Here is a 24,783-nt window from a genome sequence, read left to right on the forward strand (position 1 = left end):
CCTCCTCTGATTTTGTTCCCAATCCACCAGCTAAAACAACCATGGGTGAGGTGATGAAGGCTGGCAGTGAAATGTCACTGTAAGATCTTGCTGCACTTGGCTTCTGGCTCCTTCCTGAGAGCTTTGCCATCAAGGGCAGAACATCTTCTCCTTGCTGGTGTGAGGAACGAGACAACTCTTAGAAAAATTAAAATAATTTATTAAAACAGAAAAAAAATTGAAAAATTATAAAAATCAGGAAAATACCAAAATTTGGGATCCTAGTGGCTCTAGAGGTATTCCCGGGAACGCAGGGATTAGAGATCTTTGGGCTTTTACAGCACTGGACCTCCGGTGGAAAACTTGCAGTGCTGGGCTGACTTTTAGCTAACCCAAAAGTCAGAGAAAAATTATTGAAGGCTCCTAAATAGGAGTAAGGCTTAAGTGCCCAGCACTGGCGCCCACCACAGCTAAATCTGCAGTGGTCTGCACCTGCTCTGAGGCTGACTCACTATTTTATAGTTCCTTTGCTCCGCCCCAGTCCGCCCACAGACCGCCCATGGCACACCCCTTTGGTTCTAAGTGATTGGTGCTTTCCTTTGACAGATTATCTCTGTCTACCAATAGCTCGTCGTTGTCAGGGGGGTAGTAGCAGCTGGAGTAAGAGTGGTAACATGTCCTTATTAAGATTCAGGTTGCCATGGAGCTTACTTACAGACCAACGGCCAAAGGTCTAAAACTGGCTGTTGGCTGTTAGAAACTGGGGTTTGGAGCTAGTTCTGAGCAAAGTAGAAACCCTTAAAATAAATATTAAAATACATCCAACACATCTTAAAACATTTGCAAAAGTATACAGAGAACATGAGAAAAACAACTCTTTTTAAAGTTGGAAGGGGAATTTTAACTGGGACTGGTGCAGATAAACTGCTTTGAACAAGTGAAAACACTAATAACAGAACTTGATATTTGTACCTGGACTGATGGGTGAACATTAACACTCAATTAAAGTTGTGTAACCCAAACTTAACTAACCAAAACACTTAACATGCAAAGACCAAGCTAATTAGGGGGTTCATGTATGACACTGGGAACTGGAATTCCAGATCCCTGGACGGTGTGCCGTGGATCCCAGAGGGGCATTCCCGAGGCTCGCAGGGTGCTGGTCCTGCCGAGCCTCCCACGGGAGCCGTGCAGGGCCAGGGGATGAGGTCCAGCAGCTGGGTGGGCTCCCAGAGCAGACAGCAAAGGCTGCTTTGCTGGACATTTCCCAGCACATTCCCAGCTGGAAGCAGAGGGAGGAAGGAAAGGGAAGCGAGTCCCTGCCAGAAGCCCAGAAGGATTGGGGTGGGAAGGGACCCTGCCCGTGGGTTACTGGGCTGAAAGCCAAGTGGAGCAAGACCTTACAATGCCATCTGCCTGCCAGCCTGTGCTGCTGACAGGAGCAGGGTGCCACTTTAGCCCTCTGTGGGTGGGACCAAACTGTGCATTCCACTCCCCTTATCTCATTTCTGATGAGCTGTTCATGATGGGTCGTTTGCAGGAGCTGCCCAGTGCACCCCCGACCCCTCAGGCTATGAGGAGCTGGCTGTTAAATGAGATAAGGAAGGAGAGGCAAACCCTGGGAGGCAGGGCAATGTTTCTTTTTCTGCACACCAATGACTCAGCTGTGATAACTCCCTCTGGGGTAGCAGCAGCACAGTCCCACCCAGCCTGAGGGATCACCTCTGCTGATGGGCCATCATGGACTGAATGGCCCCAGCACAATGGGCAGCTGCAAGGACTGAGACCATCAAGGCTCCCAAAATATCCCATGACTCCCAGGATGACATCATTCCATTGTGAAACTGCCCGCCCTGGGGGAGGGGCTGAGCATTCCCACCTGAACCTGAGCATATAAAATCTGGGTTTGGGGCCTTCTGGCAACACTCAAGAGATCCAGGGCAGGAGCAGGACTCCAACAGGACTGTGACCACTGCTCTTGACAAGACTGCTCCCATCACTTGGACAGGACTGTGTCCACCACTCTGACCAACAGGTTTTGTTTTCTTTCCTTTTGCTTTGCATGCAGCAGGACCAGGTGGTGCTCAGCACAGGAACTAACCAGCACCGTTCTGCTCTTGTCCCAGGGTGCCTGGTTATACTCAGCCTTTGTGGGTTACAGCTGTATCATGGTATTTCTTGTCATCTCTTTGGTGAATTGTAATTCCCACCTTAATCTCTCTTGAGGCAGATCAGTGGGGTTCATTTCTCATGCCAGGTAAAACCAGCACGGTGTTTGAGAGGATTTTACAGTCATGATACAGCCGGTGACTTCTAGAGAAAGACTTGGGCAGGAGGAACCCATAAGCCAACACATTCACACCTTGTTTTTCCCTCCACACCAGGATTTCCTACTCCCAAACCTTGGCCAGATGGAGGAGGACGCTGTGAGGAAGAGGAAGATGCCCCAGGACACCCAGGCAGGTGAGGAGGAAGTCCCTGCCCGTTTCCCCCTCTCTCCTGCTCCATCTCCCAGCCCAGCATCGCCCCCAGCTGCAGGACAACCCCGCTGCCGATGCCGTCCTGCGGGGGACGGACTGGGGGGATCTCCTTCCCCTTCCCTGTGGCATGCAGGCAAATGCCATCCTCTCCTTGTCCTTCCTCCCCCAGACAAGGAGCTGAGAACAGAGCCCAGGGAGGACAAATCCCCGTGGCAGAACCTGGTGGAAGAGGCAATTTTGAGCAGCTCCATGGCGCAGGAATCCAGCTGGGAGGAAAACCACCGGAGATCCCACAGGAGGAGGGGCTGCAAATGCAGCCCAGGGAGCTGCGAGGACGAAAGACCCACCCTGTGCCGGGATGGCGGCCGGAGATCCAGCCAGAGCTCAAACCTGGTGGTCCACGAGCAGTGTCATGCTAGGGAGAAACGCTTCAAGTGCTTGGAATGTGGGAAGAGCTTCAGCAAGAGCACCACCCTGATCCACCACCGGTTGATCCACACTGGGGAACGGCCCTATGTGTGTGGGGAATGTGGGAAGAGCTTCAGCACAAGCTCCAACCTGATCCGCCACCGCCAGGTCCACACCGGGGAACGGCCCTATGTGTGTGGGGAATGTGGGAAGAGCTTCAGCCAGAGCACCACCCTGATCCGCCACCGCCAGGTCCACACCGGGGAACGGCCCTATGTGTGTGGGGAATGTGGGAAGAGCTTCAGCCGCCGCTCCCACCTGATTTGCCACCAGATGATCCACACAGGGGAACGGCCCTACGAGTGTGGGGAGTGTGGGAAGAGGTTTCAGACCAGCTCCAGTCTCCTCCAGCACCAGCGGATTCACACAGATGAGAGGCCCTTCCGCTGCCCCGACTGCGGGAAGTGCTTCAGGTACAACTTTGACCTCACCAGGCACAAACGCATCCACACCGGGGAGAGGCCCTACGAGTGTCCTGAGTGTGGGAAGAGCTTCTCCAGGAGCTCTCACTTGACCAGACACCAACAGTGCCACCAGTAAGGGAAGCCCTGCGAGTGCCCTGAGTGCAGGAAGAGCTCCAACTGCATCTCGCAGCAGAGGATCCACGTGGGGTGATGCACAGTGACCCCCGTTGGGCAGAGACCTGGTGACCCCTGTTCCAGATGATCCCCATGGTTGCGGGGAATGTTTGAGAGATTTATTTCACTTCTCATTCTCGTGCTCTGATTTCATTGCTAATAAATGCAATCCCTGTCCCCAGACTGGGTCTGTGTTTCTGTGCTGGTGATCGGGGCAGGAGCTCTCCTGGTCCTTAGCTCAGCTCCTGGGCCTTTCCTCAGCCAATCAAAGAAGTCACTAAACAATTTTTAGCCACTCTGAGCTTTTCTCGCTGATGACTGCCCAGGTGCCAGGCGGATCTGCCGCACCCAGAGCTCCCCACCTGGGGCCCCCCCTCACCCCCAGTGCCTCCTGGGAGCAGAATTAAGGGAGAGGGGAGGTTTCAGCATCTGCCCAGAGCTGGGGATGGGGCAGCTGGGGCCATACTGGTGGCACTGGTGGTGCTGGGAGCCCCCCTGGCCACAGGCATGGAGCTCTCAGGTGAGCCGAGGGGGTGGAAGAGGACTCGGGTATGGTGGAGAAGGTGGGGAGAGGAGGGAAAATGGGTGTGTGGGACCCATAAAATGAGTTGGAGGGGGAGTGGGACCCCCTAAAGCAAGAATGGGAAAGGGGCTGAGGACTGGGGGATGATGGGAGAGGTGTGGGAAAGCTTAGAAATTAGGGAATGGGAAGGGTGGGATTTGAAAACTGAGCAGGAGGGGGCTGGGGATTGGGAGGATTGTGTGAAAAGGTTTGGGAAAGGGTCAAAAGTGGGGACTGGGACCCCCAAACTGATGGGGGCAGGGGCTGGCAGCTGGGGATTGATGGGAAAGGAGGGGAGTAAATGGAAAAAGGGTGGAAATGAGGGTGGGACTGCGGGAAGGAAGGTCCCATGGCGGCCGTGGAGCAAGGGCTTATGGAGTGGGGATCCAGGGTGGCTCCCTGAGCTCTTGGCTTGCTGTAGCGTGCTGGGGGCTGCTGGGGGAGCACCCCCTGACCTGTGTCCTGCTTACACAGGGCTCTTCCAGCACATGGTAAAGTCCGAGTGTCACTTCATTAATGGTACCAAACAGGCGAGGTTGGTGGTGAGGTTCAGCTACAGCCTGGAGCAGCTCCTGCACTTGGACAGCAAGGTGGGGCACTGCGTGGGGGACACACTGTATGGGGAGAAACAGGCCCGCTACTGGAACACTGTCCTGGGGTGATGTTATGAGGCTGCTTTATTCCTTAACCCTCCGCTCAATGCCCAAGGACGCTGTGTCTTTAGGATGGACCCAGGGGTGGGGCCGGATCCACGGGGCCCGGGTGCGGGTCGGTTCAACAGCTAGAGCCCAATGGCTCGGGGGCTCCGGGGTCTCGGCAGGGCCTGGGACGGAGTGCGCCGGGAGCGCTGTGTGGCTCCTTGGGTTTTTGGTGTTCTGGCTAGCTGGAAAATGGTTCTGTTGGTTTTTCTTGTTCTTTTTCTCTTCCCTCCCCTTGCCTCACTGCCTCCCTTCCCTTCCCTACGATCCAGGGAGCCTGCGAGTTGGCACTGGTGGGCCCGCGGGGTGGCCCTGGCTGGTCCGAGCCCATGTGTCTTTTCCTTCTCCAGGAATTTGTTGTACTTCGGGGTTTTTTTTCCCCCTGTTCTACCCTGCTTTGTTTGGTGTTAATAAACAGTTTGGGGTTTATTTCCCACTTCCAGTTCTTGTGACCCACTTGTCTTACTGGTGGAGGAAAAGGGGAGGCCCTTTTCCCTTTGGAGGAGACACTCATTCCAGAGTGTTTCCTCCTGAGGTCTTGTCTCCAAAACCAAGACATAAATTTGGCGCCCAACTTAAGGGGCACGTGGAAGCGGAAAAAAAAGTTAAAATCATTTTGGTTCTTCTCTAGAAGTCACCGGCTGTATCATCACTGTAAAATCCTCTCAAACACCGTGCTGGTTTTAACTGGCATGAGAAATGAACCCCACTGATCTGCCCCAAGAGAGATTAAGGTGGGAGTTACAATTCACCAAAGAGATGACAAGAAATACCATGATACAGCTGTAACCCACAAAGGCTGAGTATAACCAGGCACCCTGGGACAAGAGCAGAACGGTGCTGGTTAGTTCCTGTGCTGAGCACCACCTGGTCCCGCTGCATGCAAAGCAAAAGGAAAGAAAACAAAACCTGTTGGTCAGAGTGGTGGACACAGTCCTGTCCAAGTGATGGGAGCAGTCTTGTCAACAGCAGTGGTCACAGTCCTCTTGGAGTTCTGCTCCTGCCCTGGATCTGTTAAGTGTTGCCAGAAGGCCCCAAACTCAGATTTTATATGCTCAGGTTCAGGTGGGAATGCTCAGCCCCTCCCCCAGGGCGGGCAGTTTCACAATGGAATGATGTCATCCTGGGAGTCATGGGATATTTTGGGAGCCTTGATGGTCTCAGTCCTTGCAGCTGCCCATTGTGCTGGGGCCATTCAGTCCATGATGGCCCATCAGCAGAGCTGAGCCCTCAGGCTGGGTGGGACTGTGCTGCTGCTACCCCGGAGGGAGTTATCACAGCTGAGTCATTTGCGGAAAAAGAAACACTGCCCTGCCTCCCAGGGTTTGCCTCTCCTTCCTTATCTCATTTAACAGCCAGCTCCTCATAGCCTGAGGGGTCGGGGGTGCACTGGGCAGCTCCTGCAAACGACCCATCATGAACAGCTCATCAGACATGAGATAAGGGGAGTGGAATGCACAGTTTGGTCCCACCCACAGAGGGCTAAAGTGGCACCCTGCTCCTGTCAGCAGCACAGGCTGGCAGGCAGATGGCATTGTAAGGTCTTGCTCCACTTGGCTTTCAGCCCAGTAACCCACGGGCAGGGTCCCTTCCCACCCCAATCCTTCTGGGCTTCTGGCAGGGACTCGCTTCCCTTTCCTTCCTCCCTCTGCTTCCAGCTGGGAATGTGCTGGGAAATGGCCAGCAAAGCAGCCTTTGCTGTCTGCTCTGGGAGCCCACCCAGCTGCTGGACCTTGTCCCCTGGCCCTGCACAGCTCCCGTGGGAGGCACGGCAGGACCAGAACCCTGCGAGCCTCGGGAATGCCCCTCTGGGATCCACGGCACACCCTCCAGGGATCTGGAATTCCAGTTCCCAGCAAGGGGAAGATGTTCCTGCCCTTGAAGGCAAAGCTCTCAGGAAGGATTCAAAAGCCAAGTGCAGCAAGATCTTACAGTGACATTTCACTGCCAGCCTTCATCACCTCACCCATGGTTGTTTTAGCTGGTGGATTGGGAACAAAATCAGAGGAGGGCCTTTGGTGGGAGCTGCCCTGGGTCCAGAGAGACACTGAGAGACAAACAGAGCAGGCAAAGAAAGGCAGAAGAGGAAGGAGGACACAAATACAGTCAGCTGAGAAGGTGGCACTCTGGAAACCAGACCGGAACTGACTGAAAATGAATGTTACAGAAAGAAATAATTTGGAATTTTGATTTCCTATCAAAATACCATTTCCTGCCTTTCTCACAAACCTCCTCCTGCTGTCATTCTGCAGGGCTTTCACAAAGTGCTCTGCTCTGAGTGGATGTTCCAGGCTGCAGACACAAGGAAACCCGGAATGGGCTTCTTCCTGCTCCTGGGGAGTTTGACATCCTCACCTGAGGAGATGAGGAGGTGCCAGAAGAAAAGGGCAGCTGGGCTTCACCCTTCCACAGGAATAAGAGGGGGAAAGTCTCTCGTCCTCTCTGTCGCTGCTCCCACAGGGATGTGAAGGCTGATCCCAGACCCCCAAGGGTCACATTCAGGGCTGCCTTCCCGCAATGCTCGCGTGGAATGGAGGGGCAGCGTGGCAGCACCTGGATCTTGGACCACCCAGCTGCCCCCCATGTTTGGAGGTGCCTGAGGAGGGCTGGGACGGTGCCAGGGACATCCTGCAGTGACACCTCAGCTGTCCCGCTCTGCGTGTGCTCAGTCCCAAACCTCACCCTGATCCTGATCTCAGTCTCACTCCACGTTTAGACAAACTCACCATCCCGTGTTTAATCTCATCCCAGTCCCAGAATCATCTAGTCCCAGACTCAATCCCAACCCCAGCCCTAAAGCCAATCCCACGTTTAGCCTTAACCCCAATCCCAGCTGTAATCCAAATCTCAGCCCTAACTCCAACCCCAGCCGCAATCCCAGCCCCTTCCTAAACCCTCAGCCCCAAACCAAATCCCACGTTTAGCCCGAGCTGCAATCCCGGCTGCAATTCCAGCCCCTGCCCCAGCCTCCAGCGTTATCCCAAATCCCACGTGCAGCTCTAATTCCAAACCCAGCCCCAGTTCCAACTCTAACCCCAACCCCAGTGCCAAATTTAGCCCTAACTCCAGCCTCAACACCAGCCCCGGCCCACACTCCAGTCCCACATTTAGCTCTAAATCCAAACCCAGCCCCAGCGGCAGCCCACATCCCATACCATTATTAGAGCTAATCCCAATCCCAGTCCCAGTTCCAGCCCCAATCCCAGCCCCAGCCCTCACCCCAATCCCACCTGTCGTGGGTTAGCAAAGCATAGTCTCGGAAGTGATGTTCTTGCAAAGGGGTGCTTACAGCTCCTCTGTGACCTGACAGAACCTATCAGCTGGCCAGTTTGAGTATGGACAATTCTTTAAACCACTTAAAATTGTGACCGCCTCTGTGATCCACACGTAAGAATAGACAAAGCCCGGGCAGAGCTCTCTCTCGTTTCTGGCACTGGGACAGCTGGCTGCAGGCCCCATGCAGGGCCCGGCAGGCCAGGCTGGGCCACGGCCATGCTGGAGCCGATGGGCCCTGTTCCACCTGCGGAACACCCCGCCCACAAACACACACACAGCCCTGCTATGTGCAGACACGCTCCCCCTCTCCAGTGTGGCCAAGATTCAGCTGAAGCTGCCCTGCTGGCTGGCAAAAGGTCATGTGAGCAACAGCGATAAGCGACATTCCAGCTGCAAGGCCTGGGTGACATTAACCCTTTTAGTGCTGTGAAGAGCTGAAAACCTGAGGGAAGAGAAAGAGGAGAGGCTTAAAGCTGAAATTCTGTTGGAAAGCTATGATGTATCAGAGTACCCGTTGTAATTTCATGAAGGCATGGGGGGTGGAGTGTTCAACTTGTGCTTGAGAACAAAAGCACCTGCGCTGAGATAGGCAGATGCTGAAGCAGCTGTAATTTCATGAGAAGTTTGAATAGGGAGAGATGGAAGCGATGAGGACTTTTGCTCCAAATGGAAAAGGAGAAGACCTCAGTTTCTGGAGATGCTCCCAGAGATAGTCCTAGAGATGAAGATGAGGAAGACCCTTTGCTCCCAGGGAAGGAGAAGGGCCTCTGTTCTTAGAGATTAAATGCTCCCAGAGATGGGTGAAGAGAACTTTTATTTCTGGATGGCTCAACCTTAAAATTGCACCCCAGTAGCTCAAGATTGGACCCTCAAAAGCAGTTGTGGGAAAAGCTGCAGGTCGTGGGAGGGGACTCTCAATGATGCGAGCAGAGAACCAACCCGGGCGGCTGTCTCGTTGTGATAATGTTTTCATAGCATGGGCAAGAGAGACTCCACTTCCTAAATGGACTGAACAAGGTTATTATGGAAGTGGTAAACAGACTGAACATCTCAAGGGTTGTCTTTTTACATTGTCAGTGGGAGAAGGGAGAAAGGTGTTGGGGGTGGGGGAGGAGAAGTATTCTGAAGGTGTGGTATGACTTTTTTCTTCTTTTAGGTCTGTTCATAAACTTGTTTATATTCTTTCAAGTTTGGTGCCTGCTTTGCATTTCTCCTAATTCTTATCTCTCAGTAGATAAACAGTAATGAGTATTTTGGACCAAACCACTACAGTAAATTGGTGTTTCCGCCCGGGAGCAAACCTAACCCGCTACAGCCCCTCAGCCCAGGACACCAACCCCCATCAATGGAGCTCCCCCTCAGTGCCATGGAGACTCTCAAGGCCACCCCCAGCCCCACAGGGTACCCCTTGTCCCCATCAGATCCGACACCACCTCCAAAGTGAGCGCTCCCGGGCACAGCCAGGGCCGTGCCGCCCTGCACCTCTCTGCAAACCACAGTGGCGGATTCGAGGCCACAACCCGAGTCTCAGACAGTTTCCCACTCTTTATGTCTGGAGCTGACCAAGAAATGCCCCATGGTGGGGTGCCCCTTTCCTGCAGTCACCGCAATGACCAACAGCAAACTGAGCCCTCGCTGAGGCTTTCCCCAGGAGATGCTGCATTTGTTCCCCCACAGGGCAGCCTGTTCTTTTGGGGGGCAGGGGGCACAGGGGCAACAGCAGCCCCGAAGGAAGCGGGATTGCGTGCGGTACAGCCTGACACCAAACAGACTTCAGTGTCATGAAGGCAGAGGAGAGGGGGTCCCTGGGAGGCCAAGGCAGGCAGATCTGATTGTCCTGGCACGTTTCATCTGGGAACAGTCCGTGGATACACAGAAATTTGGAAGAGGAATCTCAGTTTTGGCCATGGCCCCTGGAGGAGAAGGACGGATCTGTTCCATAGGAAGGAAAGCACAGAGCCCCAGAGCTCCAGGGGCAGATGAGAAGCGACTCTCAACATTCCAAGATCAGCTGGAGCTGTCCGGTGGCCACCAGGAGGCCAAGCCAGCCAGAGCTGTTCCATGTTCCCTTGGTTCCATGGAGCCCCTCAGTGTCACAAAGGTGTCCTTGGCTCCACGGGGCCCAGCAGTGTCACAATGGACTCTGCGACTCCATGAGGACCTGCAGGAGCACCATGGTCTCCTTGGATCCATGGGGCCACTCAGAAGCACACCGGCCCCTTGCTTCCATGGGGCCCAGCAGTGCCCCGATGATCCCCGTGGATCCAATTCTAAAATTACAGGGCACCCAAGTAAAAATGCAGGAAAAGGACGAACAGGTCCTTACTATAAAATACAGAGAGAGCAGAACAGAACAAACCCCACCACAGGAACAGTAGTTTCCCACCCGCTAAGCACAAACCATCATGGGATACTGCATCCCTGACTCAGCCCCAAGACAGGTTTGAGGAATGATCCTTGTGGCAGCCCACTCGGCACAGAGGATTTTCCATCTGGCAACACGGGGGATGCTCTGGGGGCTGCTGAGAGACTGAAATGTTGTGGTTCACGGCTGAAACTTTGTCAGGAAGGGCTTTTTGCCCATTGCCATAATGTAGTGGTTTGGTCCAAAATACTCATTACTGTTTATCTGCTGAGAGGTAAGAATTAGGAGAAATGCAAAGCAGGCACCAAACTTGAAAGAATATAAAGAAGTTTATGAACAGACCTAAAAGAGGCGAAAAAAAAAAAAATTATACCATACTTTTAGAACTCTCCTCCTCTGCCCACCTTCCTCCCTTCTCCCACTGACAATGTAAAAAGACAACCCTTAAGATGTTCAGTCTGTTTACCACTTCCATAATAACCTTGGTCACGCCATTTAGAAAGAGAAGTCTCTTCTTGCTCGTGCCATGAAAACAGTATCACAACGAGACAGCCGCCCACTTGCAAATGCTGTTCAGTCCATTTAGGAAGAGGAGTCTCTCTGCCTGCATGTGAGCCCCTTCCCCCGACTTGCAGCTTTTCCCACAACTGCTTTCAAGGGTCCACTCTTGAAGTTTTTTGGGGTACAATTTTAAGGTTGAGCCGTTCAGAAACAAAAAACAGAGGCCCTTCTCTTTCCCTGGGAGCAAAGGGTCTTCCTCATCTTCATTGTTAAGACTATCTCTGGGAGCATCTCTAGGGACTGAGGTTTTCTCCTTTCCCATTTGGAGCAAAAGTCCATCTCTCCCTGTCCAAACTTCTCATGAAATTACAGCTGCATCAGCATCTGCCTATCTCAGCGCAGGTGCTTTTGCTTACAAGTTCAGCACTCCACCCCCCATATCTTTCTGAAATTACGACGGGATACTCTGATATATCAGAGCTTCACAACAGAATTTCAGCTTTAAACATCTCCTCTCTCTCTTCCCTCAGGTTTTCAGCTCTTCACAGCAATAAAAGTGTTACTCTCACCTCGGCCTTGCAGCTGGAATGTGGCTTATTGCTGTTGGTCACCTGACCTCTGCCGGACAGTGGTGCCGCTCTGCTGAAATCTTGGCCGCAGTGGAGGGGGGTGGTTCCAAGCCGCTCTGGCTGCCCACAGCCCTGCTGGGGGGGGTCATCCTGGAGCCGTGGCCCGGCCTGGCCTGGCCCAAGCAGGGCCTGGGCCTGGCCCACTGGGCCCCGCTGGGGCCCCGCAGCCACCTGCCCCAGAGCCAGAAATGAGAGAGAGCTTAGGGGGGAGTTTGTCTGTTCTTAAGTGTGGATCACAGAGGCGGTCACAACTTTAAGTGGCTTAAAGAATTGTCCATATTCAAACTGGCCAGCTGATAGGTTCTATCAGGTCTCAGAGGAAACTGTAAGCACCCCTTAGCAAGGACATCCCTTCTGCGACTATGCTTGCTAACCTATGACAATCCCTGACTCAGCCCCAAGACAGGTTTGAGGAATGAGCCTTGTGGCAGCCCACCCGGCACAGAGGATTTTCCATCTGGCAACATGGGGGATGCTCTGGGGGCTGCCGAGAGACTGAAATGTTGTGGTTCACGGCCAAAACATTGTTAGGAAGGGCTTTTTGCCCATTATGGCAGAACTGTATAAAGGAGCTGTGACCACCCAAGCCCCTCCGTCCCTGAATGTGCCTCCTGAGGGGAACTTTGGGCTGCACCTTGAGCTAAGGGACCTTGAGATCAGGGAAAGGGGACTCTTACCCAGGGATCTCAGGTCTAGGGAGAAGGAAACAAGGCTGAGGGAGGAGAATGAATCCACCAGAAAGCCAAGGCCAGGGCTGTCCTGAAAATCAGCCCTGGCTGGGGGAGGCCCCAGCCCCCAGACCCATTTGCTGAGGCCAGGTTTGCACCTCCATCCCCCAACCAAGGGGATAGGAGGGGAGTTTGGGGGTGTGGGGTAACCCCTGCCCAGGGGGAGTGAACACCACCCCCCTTACCCAGACTGGCTCCGGTGTGAAACCCCCACCCCAGGAAGGCCACACACACAGGGGACAGTGTCACACTCGCCCCTCCCCAGGGGAGGTCTCTGTCCCTGTCACTCCCTTGCTCTCCCCCCTTTTCTCTTTCACAGCCTGGGGGCCTTTGCCAAATGTGAGAATCATTTTTCTCTTTATCCCTGTCACCTCTGTGACAGCTACACAGAGTTTATCCTTCCTTTAAATCATCTGTACCGGGCTGAACTTTTCACTTTTCTTTTACAGGAACCTGCCAGCAGCTGAGCTGGAGCTGTGTGGGATCCGCTGGACCTTTGAATTGCCACCATAACTGCTTGTGCTGTCGGTTCATTCATGCTTGGGGTTTGTTTGTGTTTTCATCACAAGTGACTTGTGGGAAGAGCAAACATTCCTCCAAGCATTTGAGGTAGAGTTAAGTTTGATTTTTGCCAAGTTTATTTTGTCCAGTGCCCAGGGGATGCTCAAGGGGTCTCTGTGTCTCTCTCCTTGGGGGATTCTGGGGAGGGGCTCGGTGGGGTTGTCCCTGTCCCTCTCACCCCAGGGCATTCCCAAGGGGTTGTCCCTGACCCTTTCACCCCAGGGCACTCCTGAGGGGGTGTCCCTGTCCCTGTCACCCTTGCAGATTCCCAAGGGGTTGTCCCTGTCCCTCTAACGCCAGGGCATTCCCAAGGGTGTGTCCCTGTCCCTCTCATCCCAGGACATTCCTGAGGGGTGTCCCTGTCCCTTTCACCCTTGGGGATGCTCGGGCATCTCCATCCCTCTCGTCCCTGGGAATGCTTGTGCAGGGCTGGAGACCAGGAGCTCTGTGTCCCTCTCACTGCTGAGTGTGCTCAGGGGCTCTCCAACCTTCTCATACCTGGGGAGGCCGGGGGGGTCTCTGTCCCTCTCACCCCTGGGGTGACCCCGCCCAAGCACCATTGGGGTGAGAGCGACAGAGACACCCCCAAAGCCCCACAAGCACCTCCCAAGAATCCCAAGGGGAGAAGGACACAGACCCTCACTGGGCACCGAGTGGGGTGAGAGGGACAGAGACCATCCCCACCCCCTGAACGTTCCCAGACAAGAGAGGCTTGGAGACCCCCCCCAGGGCTCCCCAGGTAGGAGAGGGACAGAGACAATCCCGGGCTGTGCGTCCTCCTCTCCCACAGGTTGGATTGGGGGGATTGCTGTGCTCCTATCCCAAATGTGGGGCCAGGGTTATCTCTGTCCTCCTCCCATTTGGGGGGGCCAAGGTATCCCCATCCTCCTTTCCTTTGGGGGGACAGTGGCTGGACTCCATTCTCCTTACCTTTGCAGGGGACAGGGGTGCTCTCTGTCCTCGTTGCCCTGGGGGATTCTGCCTCCTCCTTACCTTTGGGGCAACCCTAGTGGTCCCTGTTCTTCTTGCCCCAGGGAGGCCTCCCTCCTCTTCCTCTTTAGGGGGGAGTCTGGGGGTGGTCTCCATCCTCTTTACCTTTGGGGGGGCCAGGGGTGGTCTCCATCCTTCTTGCCCAGGGGAAAGGCCACGGGCAGGTCTCTGTCATCTTCCCCTTTAGGGGGCCCAAGGGGGTCTACCTCTTCCTCACCCTTGGGGAAACCATGAGGGGAACCGCAGTGGTGTCCATCCACTTCCACTATGGGTGGGCCAGGGGGTCTCTGTCCTTCTCCCCTTTGGGGAGAGCTGGGGGTGTCCTTTGTCCTCCACCCGTATGTGAGGGGGCGTGGGGCTCTCCGTGTCTGCACCCTCGGGGAGGGAGCTCTCCGTCCCTCTCGCTCTGCTTGCTGCGGCCGCTGGTGTCCGGCCCACGCACCCGTTACCGGTGACGGCGACACGGGGCGCAGCGGCGGCTTGGGGCACGAGGGAGCCGGGCTGGGGCTCCCTCTCCACATTGTGCTGCGATCAGGCCCACGGGGGCGGGCGCCGCTCCCACCTCCCCCCAACCACCCACACACCCTCCAGCCTGAGCTGGTCGCGGGGTTCACACGTTTCGGGGCCAAGGGCGCGGAGCTCCAGTCGGCTCTGTCTTCTCCACTCGGCTCTCACCCCTGCACTCTGCCCACTCCACTCCGCTCACCCCGCTCCTCTCCCACTGCTCGACTCCTCTCTCCCCACTCCTCTGCGCCGCAGCAGCACCGGATTCCGCACTAAACAACGGCCCCCGATCGCCCCTTTATATGGGCATGGGAGCCCCACCCCCCCGTGGCAGCAGCCAATGGATGCCGAGGAACAAATAATGAGGGGCGGAGCAAAGAAGATGAGAAAGAAACGTGGTTGGCCGCGAGGGCGCAGATTCTGAGAGGGATGGGGTGGGCGTGGCTTCAGGTAGGGGCGGGGCCAGGAATGGGGTGGGGGAGGGGTTGCACTGAAACCAGAATTTGGGCTGGATTAGGCTGAGAGGGGGCTGGGGGCAGGGCTGAGGGTGGGCTTAGAGCTGGGACTGGGGTCAGGGCTAAAGGTGTGTAGTGGTTTGGTCCAAAATACTCATTACTGTTTACCTTCTGTGAGATAAGAATTAGGAGAAATGCAAAGCAGGCACCAAACTTGAAAGAATATAAACAAGTTTATGAACAGACCTAAAAGAAGAAAAAAGTCATACCACACCTTCAGAATACTTCTCCTCCCCCCCCACCCCCACCTTCCTCCCTTCTCCCACTGACAATGTAAAAAGACAACCCTTGAGATGTTCAGTCTGTTTACCACTTCCATAATAACCTTGTTCAGTCCATTTAGGAAGTGGAGTCTCTCTTGCCCATGCTATGAAAACATTATCACAACGAGACAGCCGCCCGGGTTGGTTCTCTGCTCGCATCATTGAGAGTCCCCTCCCACGACCTGCAGCTTTTCCCACAACTGCTTTTGAGGGTCCAATCTTGAGCTACTGGGGTGCAATTTTAAGGTTGAGCCATCCAGAAATAAAAGTTCTCTTCACCCATCTCTGGGAGCATTCCATCTCTAAGAACACAGGCCCTTCTCCTTCCCTGGGAGCAAAGGGTCTTCCTCATCTTCATCTCTAGGACTATCTCTGGGAGCATCTCCAGAAACTGAGGTCTTCTCCTTTTCCATTTGGAGCAAAAGTCCTCATCGCTTCCATCTCTCCCTATTCAAACTTCTCATGAAATTACAGCTGCTTCAGCATCTGCCTATCTCAGCGCAGGTGCTTTTGCTCTCAAGCACAAGTTGAACGCTCCACCCCCCATGCCTTCATGAAATTACAACGGGTACTCTGATACATCATAGCTTTCCAACAGAATTTCAGCTTTAAGCCTCTCCTCTTTCTCTTCCCTCAGGTTTTCAGCTCTTCACAGCACTAAAAGGGTTAATGTCACCCAGGCGGCCTTGCAGCTGGAATGTCGCTTATCGCTGTTGCTCACATGATCTTTTGCCAGACAGCAGGGCAGCTTCAGCTGAATCTTGGCCACACTGGAGAGGGGGAGCATGTCTGCACATAGCAGGGCTGTGTGTGTGTTTGTGGGGGGGGAGTTCCGCAGGTGGAACAGGGCCCATCGGCTCCAGGATGGCCGTGGCCCAGCCTGGCCTGCCGGGCCCTGCATGGGGCCTGCAGCCACCTGTCCCAGTGCCAGAAACAAGAGAGAGCTCTGCCCGGGCTTTGTCTATTCTTATGTGTGGATCACAGAGGCGGTCACAATTTTAAGTGGTTTAAAGAATTGTCCATACTCAAACTGGCCAGCTGATAGGTTCTGTCAGGTCACAGAGGAGCTGTAAGCACCCCTTTGCAAGAACATCACTTCCGAGACTATGCTTTGCTAACCCACGACAGGTGGGATTGGTGTGTGGGCTGGGGCTGGGATTGGGGCTGGAACTGGGACTGGGATTGGGATTAGCTCTAATAATGGTATGGGATGTGGGCTGCCGCTGGGGCTGGGTTTGGATTTAGAGCTAAATGTGGGACTGGAGTGTGGTCCGGGGCTGGTGTTGAGGCTGGAGTTAGGGCTAAATTTGGCACTGGGGTTGGGGGTAGAGTTGGAACTGAGGCTGGGTTTGGAATTAGAGCTGAACGTGGGACTTGGGATAAGGCTGGAGGCTGGGGCAGGGGCTGGAATTGCAGCTGGGATTGCAGCTCGGGCTAAACGTGGGATTTGGTTTGGGGCTGAGGGTTTAGGAAGGGGCTGGGATTGGGGCTGGGGTTGGAGTTAGGGCTGAGATTTGGATTACAGCTGGGATTGGGGTTAAGGCTAAATGTAGGATTGGCTTTAGGGCTGGGGTTGGGATTGAGTCTGGGACTAGATGATTCTGGGAATGGGATGAGATTAAACACGGGACGGTGAGTTTGTCTAAACGTGGAGTGAGATTGAGATCAGGATCAGGGTGAGGTTTGGGACTGAGCACACGCAGAGCAGGACAGCTGAGGTGTCACTGCAGGATGTCCCTGGCACCGTCCCAGCCCTCCTCAGGCACCTCCAAACATGGGGGGCAGCTGGGTGGTCCAAGATCCAGGTGCTGCCACGCTGCCCCTCCATTCCACGCGAGCATTGCGGGAAGGCAGCCCTGAATGTGACCCTTGGGGGTCTGGGATCAGCCTTCACATCCCTGTGGGAGCAGCGACAGAGAGGACGAGAGACTTTCCCCCTCTTATTCCTGTGGAAGGGTGAACCCCAGCTGCCCTTTTCTTCTGGCGCCTCCTCATCTCCTCAGGTGAGGATGTCAAACTCCCCAGGAGCAGGAAGAAGCCCATTCCGGGTTTCCTTGTGTCTGCAGCCTGGAACATCCACTCAGAGCAGAGCACTTTGTGAAAGCCCTGCAGAATGACAGCAGGAGGAGGTTTGTGAGAAAGGCAGGAAATGGTATTTTGATAGGAAATCAAAATTCCAAATTATTTCTTTCTGTCACGTTTATTTTCAGTCAGTTCTGGTCTGGTTTCCAGAGTGACACCTTCTCAGCTGACTGTATTTGTGTCCTCCTTCCTCTTCTGCCTTTCATTGCCTGCTCTTTGTCTCTCAGTGTCTCTCTGGACCCAGGGCAGCTCCCACCAAAGGCCCTCCTCTGATTTTGTTCCCAATCCACCAGCTAAAACAACCATGGGTGAGGTGATGAAGGCTGGCAGTGAAATGTCACTGTAAGATCTTGCTGCACTTGGCTTCTGGCTCCTTCCTGAGAGCTTTGCCTTCAAGGGCTGGAACATCTTCTCCTTGCTGGGAACTGGAATTCCAGATCCCTGGAGGGTGTGCCGTGGATCCCAGAGGGGCATTCCCGAGGCTCGCAGGGTGCTGGTCCTGCCGTGCCTTCCACGGGAGCTGTGCAGGGCCAGGGGACAAGGTCCAGCAGCTGGGTGGGCTCCCAGAGCAGACAGCAAAGGCTGCTTTGCTGGACATTTCCTAGCACATTCCCAGCTGGAAGCAGAGGGAGGAAGGAAAGGGAAGCGAGTCCCTGCCAGAAGCCCGGCAGGACTGGGGTGGGAAGGGACCCTGCCCGTGGGTTACTGGGCTGAAAGCCAAGTGGAGCAAGACCTTACAATGCCATCTGCCTGCCAGCCTGTGCTGCTGACAGGAGCAGGGGGCCACTTTAGCCCTCTGTGGGTGGGACCAAACTGTGCATTCCACTCCCCTTATCTCATGTCTGATGAGCTGTTCATGATGGGTCGTTTGCAGGAGCTGCCCAGTGCACCCCTGACCCCTCAGGCTATGAGGAGCTGGGTGTTACATGAGATAAGGAAGGAGAGGCAAACCCTGGGAGGCAGGGCAGTGTTTCTTTTTCTGCACACCAATGACTCAGCTGTGATAACTCCCTCCGGGGTAGCAGCAGCACAGTCCCACCCAGCCTGAGGGCTCACCTCTGCTGATGGGCCATCATGGACTGAATGGCCCCAGCACAATGGGCAGCTGCAAGGACTGAGACCATCAAGGCTCCCAAAATATCCCATGACTCCCAGGATGACATCATTCCATTGTGAAACTGCCTGCCCTGGGGGAGGGGCTGAGCACTCCCACCTGAACCTGAGCATATAAAATCTGGGTTTGGGGCCTTCTGGCAACACTTAACAGATCCAGGGCAGGAGCAGGACTCCAACAGGACTGTGACCACTGCTGTTGACAAGACTGCTCCCATCACTTGGACAGGACTGTGTCCACCACTCTGACCAACAGGTTTTGTTTTCTTTCCTTTTGCTTTGCATGCAGCGGGACCAGGTGGTGCTCAGCACAGGAACTAACCAGCACCGTTCTGCTCTTGTCCCAGGGTGCCTGGTTATACTCAGCCTTGGTGGGTTACAGCTGTATCATGGTATTTCTTGTTATCTCTTTGGTGAATTGTAACTCCCACCTTAATCTCTCTTGGGGCAGATCAGTGGGGTTCATTTCTCATGCCAGGTAAAACCAGCACGGTGTTTGAGAGGATTTTACAGTCATGATACGCCCGGTGACTTCTAGAGAAGGACTTGGGCAGGAGGAACCCCTAAGCCAACACACTCACACCTTGTTTTTCCCTCCACACCAGGATTTCCCACTCCCAAACCTTGGCCAGATGGAGGAGGATGCTGTGAGGAAGAGGAAGATGCCCCGGAACACCCAGGCAGGTGAGGAGGAAGTCCCTGCCCGTTTCCCCCTCTCTCCTGCTCCATCTCCCAGCCCAGCATCGCCCTCGGCTGCAGGACAACCCCACTGCCGATGCCGTCCTGCCGGGCAAGGACTGGGGGGATCTCCTACCCCTTCTTTGTGGCACGCAGGCAAATGCCATCCTCTCCTTGTCCTTCCTCCCCCAGACAAGGAGCTGAGGACAGAGCCCAGGGAGGACAAATCCCCGCGGCAGAACCTGGTGGAAGAGGCCGTTTTGAGTAGCTCCATGGTGCAGGAATCCAGCTGGGAGGAAAACCACCGGAGATCCCACAGGAGGAGGGGCTGCAAACGCAACCCAGGCAGCTGTGAGGAGGAAAGACCCACCCTGTGCCGGGATGGCGGCCGGAGATCCAGCCAGAGCTCAAACCTGGTGGTCCACGAGCAGTGTCATGCTAGGGAGAAACGCTTCAAGTGCTTGGAATGTGGGAAGAGCTTCAGCCAGAGCACCAACCTGATCTACCACCGGATGATCCACACCGGGGAACGGCCCTATGTGTGTGGGGAATGTGGGAAGAGCTTCAGCACAAGCTCCAACCTGATCCGCCACCACCAGGTCCACACAGGGGAGAGGCTCTATGTGTGTGGGGAATGTGGGAAGAGCTTCAGCACAAGCTCCAACCTGATCCGCCACCGCCAGGTCCACACAGGGGAACGGCCCTATGTGTGTGGGGAATGTGGGAAGAGCTTCAGTACGAGCGCCTACCTGATTCGCCACCACATGATCCACACAGGGGAACGGCCCTACGAGTGTGGGGAGTGTGGGAAGAGGTTTCAGACCAGCTCCAGTCTCCTCCAGCACCAGAAGATTCACACAGATGAGAGGCCCTTCCGCTGCCCCGACTGCGGGAAATGCTTCAGGTACAACTCCGACCTCACCAGGCACAAACGCATCCACACTGGGGAGAGGCCCTGCGAGTGCCCTGAGTGCAGGAAGAGCTCCAACTTCATCTCGCAGCAGAGGATCCATGTGGGGTGATGCACAGTGACCCCCGTTGGGCAGAGACCTGGTGACCCCTGTTCCAGATGATCCCCATGGTTGCGGGGAATGTTTGAGAGATTTATTTCACTTCTCATTCTCGTGCTCTGATTTCATTGCTAATAAATGCAATCCCTGTCCCCAGACTGGGTCTGTTTTTCCATGCTGGTGATCGGGGCAGGAGCTCTCCTGGTCCTTATCTCAGCTCCTGGGCCTTTCCTCAGCCAATCAAAGAAGTCACTAAACAATTTTTAGCCACTCTGAGCTTTTCTCGCTGATGACTGCCCAGGTGCCAGGTGGATCTGCCGCACCCAGAGCTCCCCATCTGGGCCCCCCTCACCCCCAGTGCCCCCCGGGAGCAGAATTAAGGGAGAGGGGAGGTTTCAGCACGTGCCCAGAGCTGGGGATGGGGCAGCTGGGGCCATACTGGTGGCACTGGTGGTGCTGGGAGCCCCCCTGGCCACAGGCATGGAGCTCTCAGGTGAGCCGAGGGGGTGGAAGAGGACGCGGGTATGGTGGGAACGTTGGGGAGAGGAGGGAAAATGGGTGTGTGGGACCCATAAAATGAGTTGGAGGGGGAGTGGGACCCCCTAAAGCAAAAATGGGAAAGGGGCTGAGGACTGGGGGATGATGGGAGAGGAATGGGAAGGGTGGGATCCCAAAACTGAGCGGGGGGGGCTGGGGATTGGGAGGATTGTGTGAAAAGGTTTGGGAAAGGGTCAAAAGTGGGGACTGGGACCCCTAAACTGATGGGGGCAGGGTCTGGCAAATGGGGATTGATGGGAAAGGAAGGGGGAAAATGGAAAAAGGGTGGAAATGAGGGTGGGACTGTGGGAAGGAAGGTCCCATGGCGGCCGTGGAGCAAGGGCTTATGGAGTGGGGATCCAGGGTGGCCCCCTGAGCTCTTGGCTTGCTATGGGGTGCTGGGGGCTGCTGGGGGAGCACCCCCTGACCTGTGTCCTGCTTACACAGGGCTCTTCCAGCACATGGTAAAGTCCGAGTGTCGCTTCATTAATGGTACCAAACAGGCAAGGTTGGTGGTGAGGTTCAGCTACAGCCTGGAGCAGCTCCTGCACTTGGACAGCAAGATGGGGCACTGCGTGGGGGACACACTGTATGGGGAGAAACAGGCCTGCTACTGGAACACTGTCCTGGGGTGATGTTATGAGGCTGCTTTATTCCTTAACCCTCCGCTCAATGCCCAAGGACGCTGTGTCTTTAGGATGGACCCAGGGGTGGGGCCGGATCCACGGGGCCCGGGTGCGGGTCGGTTCAACAGCTAGAGCCCAACGGCTCGGGGGCTCCGGGGTCTCGGCAGGGCCTGGGAGGGAGTGCGCCGGGAGCGCTGTGTGGCTCCTTGGGTTTTTGGTGTTCTGGCTAGCTGGAAAATGGTTCTGTTGGTTTTTCTTGTTCTTTTTCTCTTCCCTCCCCTTGCCTCACTGCCTCCCTTCCCTACGATCCAGGGAGCCTGTGAGTTGGCCCTGGTGGGCCCGCAGGGTGGCCCTGGCTGGTCTGAGCCCATGTGTCTGTTCCCTCTCTGGGAATTTGTTGTATTTCGGGGTTTTTTTTCCCCTGTTCTACCCTGCTTTGTTTTTTTCTAATAAACAGTTTGAGGTTTATTTCCCACTTCCAGTTCTTGTGACCCACTTGTCTTACTGGTGGAGGAAAGGGGAGGCCCTTTTCCCTTTGGAGGAGACACTCATTCCAGAGTGTTTCCTGCTGAAGTCTCGTCTCCAAAACCAAGACATAAATTTGGCGCCCAACTTAAGGGGCACGTGGAAGTGGAAAAAATAATCAAAACCATTTTGGTTTGAATCACTTTTGTATTGAGGTACAGCAGTAAGACCATGCTGCTTGATTTAATAATTTTTCTGTGGAAGCTAGCCATAAGTACACGTCCACAGCTATGGGCAGTCGGGTCCCTGACTTACACTTTTATAAGTCAGGATGAAGAATCAGCACTGCCATTTTAATATGCCTGGTGGTAGTGATTCATCGAAGTTTGGCTGAAGTAATGGAAGCCATGGAGAAGGTGTATGTCATGTTGTTTTCCCATTCTGGCCTTGGTAGTTTCCTTTTGGAATGTATTAGCAATTACACACCCAGTTTGTTAGGGGAAAAGCAGGGGATGATAACTCCCAGCCCTTCATCTCCTTCTTCCCCTTCAGATCTGGCACGTCACCTTTTGAAAGTGTCCAGTTTCCCCTGGACATCAAAGATGCCACCTCCTTGTTATGTTATCTAGCAGGGTTTCTCTATGTGGTCTCCAGCTTGTCTAAAAAAAGGGCTGAGATCTCCAGAGGAGTTGCCCAGACACCTGCCCCAGTTGCAGAAAATCCAAAGTGCTGTGGGGTATGGGAGGACATAGGCCTGACCCTGAAGCACTTTTCTGACCCAGTAGCCTGGAACTTCCCTCCTGAACGAATTCAGAATCCAGCTGAGGTGGGGAAGTAGCTGAAGGAAAACTGCAATAACAACACTGATGAAAAGGAAAAGCTCATTGTCATGTGCTGGGTCCTGGCTAACGCTTACCGCACACTGCTGGATTCTGTAGGGCAGAAGATACAGCCAGAGGGGCAGGAGAATAAGCCAGCAGACGCTCACTCCAGCTGCAGCTAAAGCAGATGGGGAGCCTAAACCAACAATTGCCCCTGTCCAGAGAAAGAAACACAAAGCCAAATCCATTTGCCCGGTGGATGATGATGAGCAGCCAGGACCTTCACAGCCAGCAGAGGAAGTGGAACCTGAAATCATTACCGAGTCCTGTCCATAGAGGGCCCTCGTACCCTGAGGAAGGATTACACCCAGCGGCCTGATGAAACTATATGAAGTTGGATGGTCCGAATCTGGAACGCTGAAGGCGATGGTACAATTCTGGATGGCACTGAAGCGAGGCATTTGGGGTCCCTGTCATGTGATCTAAGTATCGACCAAGGGATGACAAGGGGCCCTGAAGCTCTCAGTCTCTGGATAGTCTTACTGCTGTACCTCAATACAAAAGTGATTCAAACCAAAATGATTTTAATTTTTTTTCCGCTTCCATGTGCCCCTTAAGTTGGGCGCCAAATTTATGTCTTGGTTTTGGAGACAAGACCTCAGGAGGAAACACTCTGGAATGAGTGTCTCCTCCAAAGGGAAAAGGGCCTCCCCTTTTCCTCCACCAGTAAGACAAGTGGGTCACAAGAACTGGAAGTGGGAAATAAACCCCTAACTGTTTATTAACACCAAACAAAGCAGGGTAGAACAGGGGGAAAAAAAAACCCCCGAAGTACAACAAATTCCTGGAGAAGCAAAAGACACATGGGCTCAGACCAGCCAGGGCCACCCCGGTGGCCCACCAGTGCCAACTCACAGGCTCCCTGGATCGTAGGGAAGGGAAGGGAGGCAGTGAGGCAAGGGGAGGGAAGAGAAAAAGAACAAGAAAAACCAACAGAACCATTTTCCAGCTAGCCAGAACACCAAAAACCCAAGGAGCCACACAACGCTCCCGGCGCACTCCCTCCCAGGCCCTGCCGAGACCCCGGAGCCCCCGAGCCGTTGGGCTCTAGCTGTTGAACCGACCCGCACCCGGGCCCCGTGGATCCGCCCCCACCCCTGGGTCCATCCTAAAGACACAGCGTCCTTGGGCATTGAGCGGAGGGTTAAGGAATAAAGCAGCCTCATAACATCACCCCAGGACAGTGTTCCAGTAGCGGGCCTGTTTCTCCCCATACCGTGTGTCCCCCACGCAGTGCCCCACCTTGCTGTCCAAGTGCAGGAGCTGCTCCAGGCTGTAGCTGAACCTCACCACCAACCTTGCCTGTTTGGTACCATTAATGAAGCGACACTCGGACTTTACCGTGTGCTGGAAGAGCCCTGTGTAAGCAGGACACAGGTCAGGGGGTGCTCCCCCAGCAGCCCCCAGCACGCTACAGCAAGCCAAGAGCTCAGGGAGCCACCCTGGATCCCCACTCCATAAGCCCTTGCTCCACGGCCGCCATGGGACCTTCCTTCCCACAGTCCCACCCTCATTTCCACCCTTTTTCCATTTACTCCCCTTCTTTCCCATCAATCCCCAGCTGCCAGCCCCTTCCCCCATCAGTTTGGGGGTCCCAGTCCCCACTTTTGACCCTTTCCCAAACCTTTTCACACAATCCTCCCAATCCCCAGCCCCCTCCTGCTCAGTTTTCAGATCCCACCCTTCCCATTCCCTAATTTCTAAGCTTTCCCACACCTCTCCCATCATCCCCCAGTCCTCAGCCCCCTTCCCATTCTTGCTTTAGGGGGTCCCACTCCCCCTCCAACTCATTTTATGGGTCCCACACACCCATTTTCCCTCCTCTCCCCACCTTTCCCACCATACCCGCGTCCTCTTCCACCCCCTCGGCTCACCTGAGAGCTCCATGCCTGTGGCCAGGGGGGCTCCCAGCACCACCAGTGCCACCAGTATGGCCCCAGCTGCCCCATCCCCAGCACTTGGCAGGTGCTGAAACCTCCCCTCTCCCTTAATTCTGCTCCCGGGGGGCACTGGGGGTGAGGGGCCCCAGGTAGGGAGCTCTGGGTGCAGCAGATCCACCTGGCACCTGGGCAGTCATCAGCGAGAAAAGCTCAGAGTGGCTAAAAATTGTTTAGTGACTTCTTTGATTGGCTGAGGAAAGGCCCAGGAGCTGAGATAAGGACCAGGAGAGCTCCTGCCCCGATCACCAGCACAGAAACACAGACCCAGTCTGGGGACAGGGATTGCATTTATTAGCAATGAAATCAGAGCACGAGAATGAGAAGTGAAATAAATCTCTCAAACATCCCCCGCAA

The 24,783-nt window shown here is 54.7% G+C and overlaps 2 protein-coding genes and 1 long non-coding RNA gene across 3 annotated transcripts in view; all 3 read left to right on the plus strand.

The window, feature by feature from the left end:
- LOC125319050 (zinc finger protein 132-like) overlaps positions 1–20,006 on the plus strand; it is a 33,802-nt gene extending 13,796 nt beyond the window's left edge. The window contains exons 4-5 of the mRNA XM_048289996.1: positions 2,879–3,472; positions 19,923–20,006. Of these exons, the coding sequence (XP_048145953.1) occupies positions 2,879–3,467 (589 nt within the window). The 3' untranslated portion in view covers positions 3,468–3,472; positions 19,923–20,006. The remainder of the gene's footprint in view (positions 1–2,878; positions 3,473–19,922) is intronic.
- LOC125319044 lies at positions 1,939–2,643 on the plus strand. The gene is made up of 3 exons (XR_007200582.1): positions 1,939–2,014; positions 2,364–2,442; positions 2,629–2,643. It is a non-coding gene; the product is annotated as an uncharacterized LOC125319044 (long non-coding RNA).
- LOC125319023 (zinc finger protein 154-like) lies at positions 19,321–20,138 on the plus strand. The gene has a single exon (XM_048289987.1). It carries the CDS (start codon positions 19,483–19,485, stop codon positions 19,990–19,992), a length of 510 nt encoding a protein of 169 aa, XP_048145944.1. The 5' UTR covers positions 19,321–19,482; the 3' UTR covers positions 19,993–20,138.
- The last annotated feature ends 4,645 nt before the right edge of the window (positions 20,139–24,783 follow it).

The sequence above is a fragment of the Corvus hawaiiensis genome, chromosome 35 (assembly GCF_020740725.1).
Source record: "Corvus hawaiiensis isolate bCorHaw1 chromosome 35, bCorHaw1.pri.cur, whole genome shotgun sequence".
In the NCBI taxonomy this organism is placed as follows: Eukaryota; Metazoa; Chordata; class Aves; order Passeriformes; family Corvidae; genus Corvus; species Corvus hawaiiensis.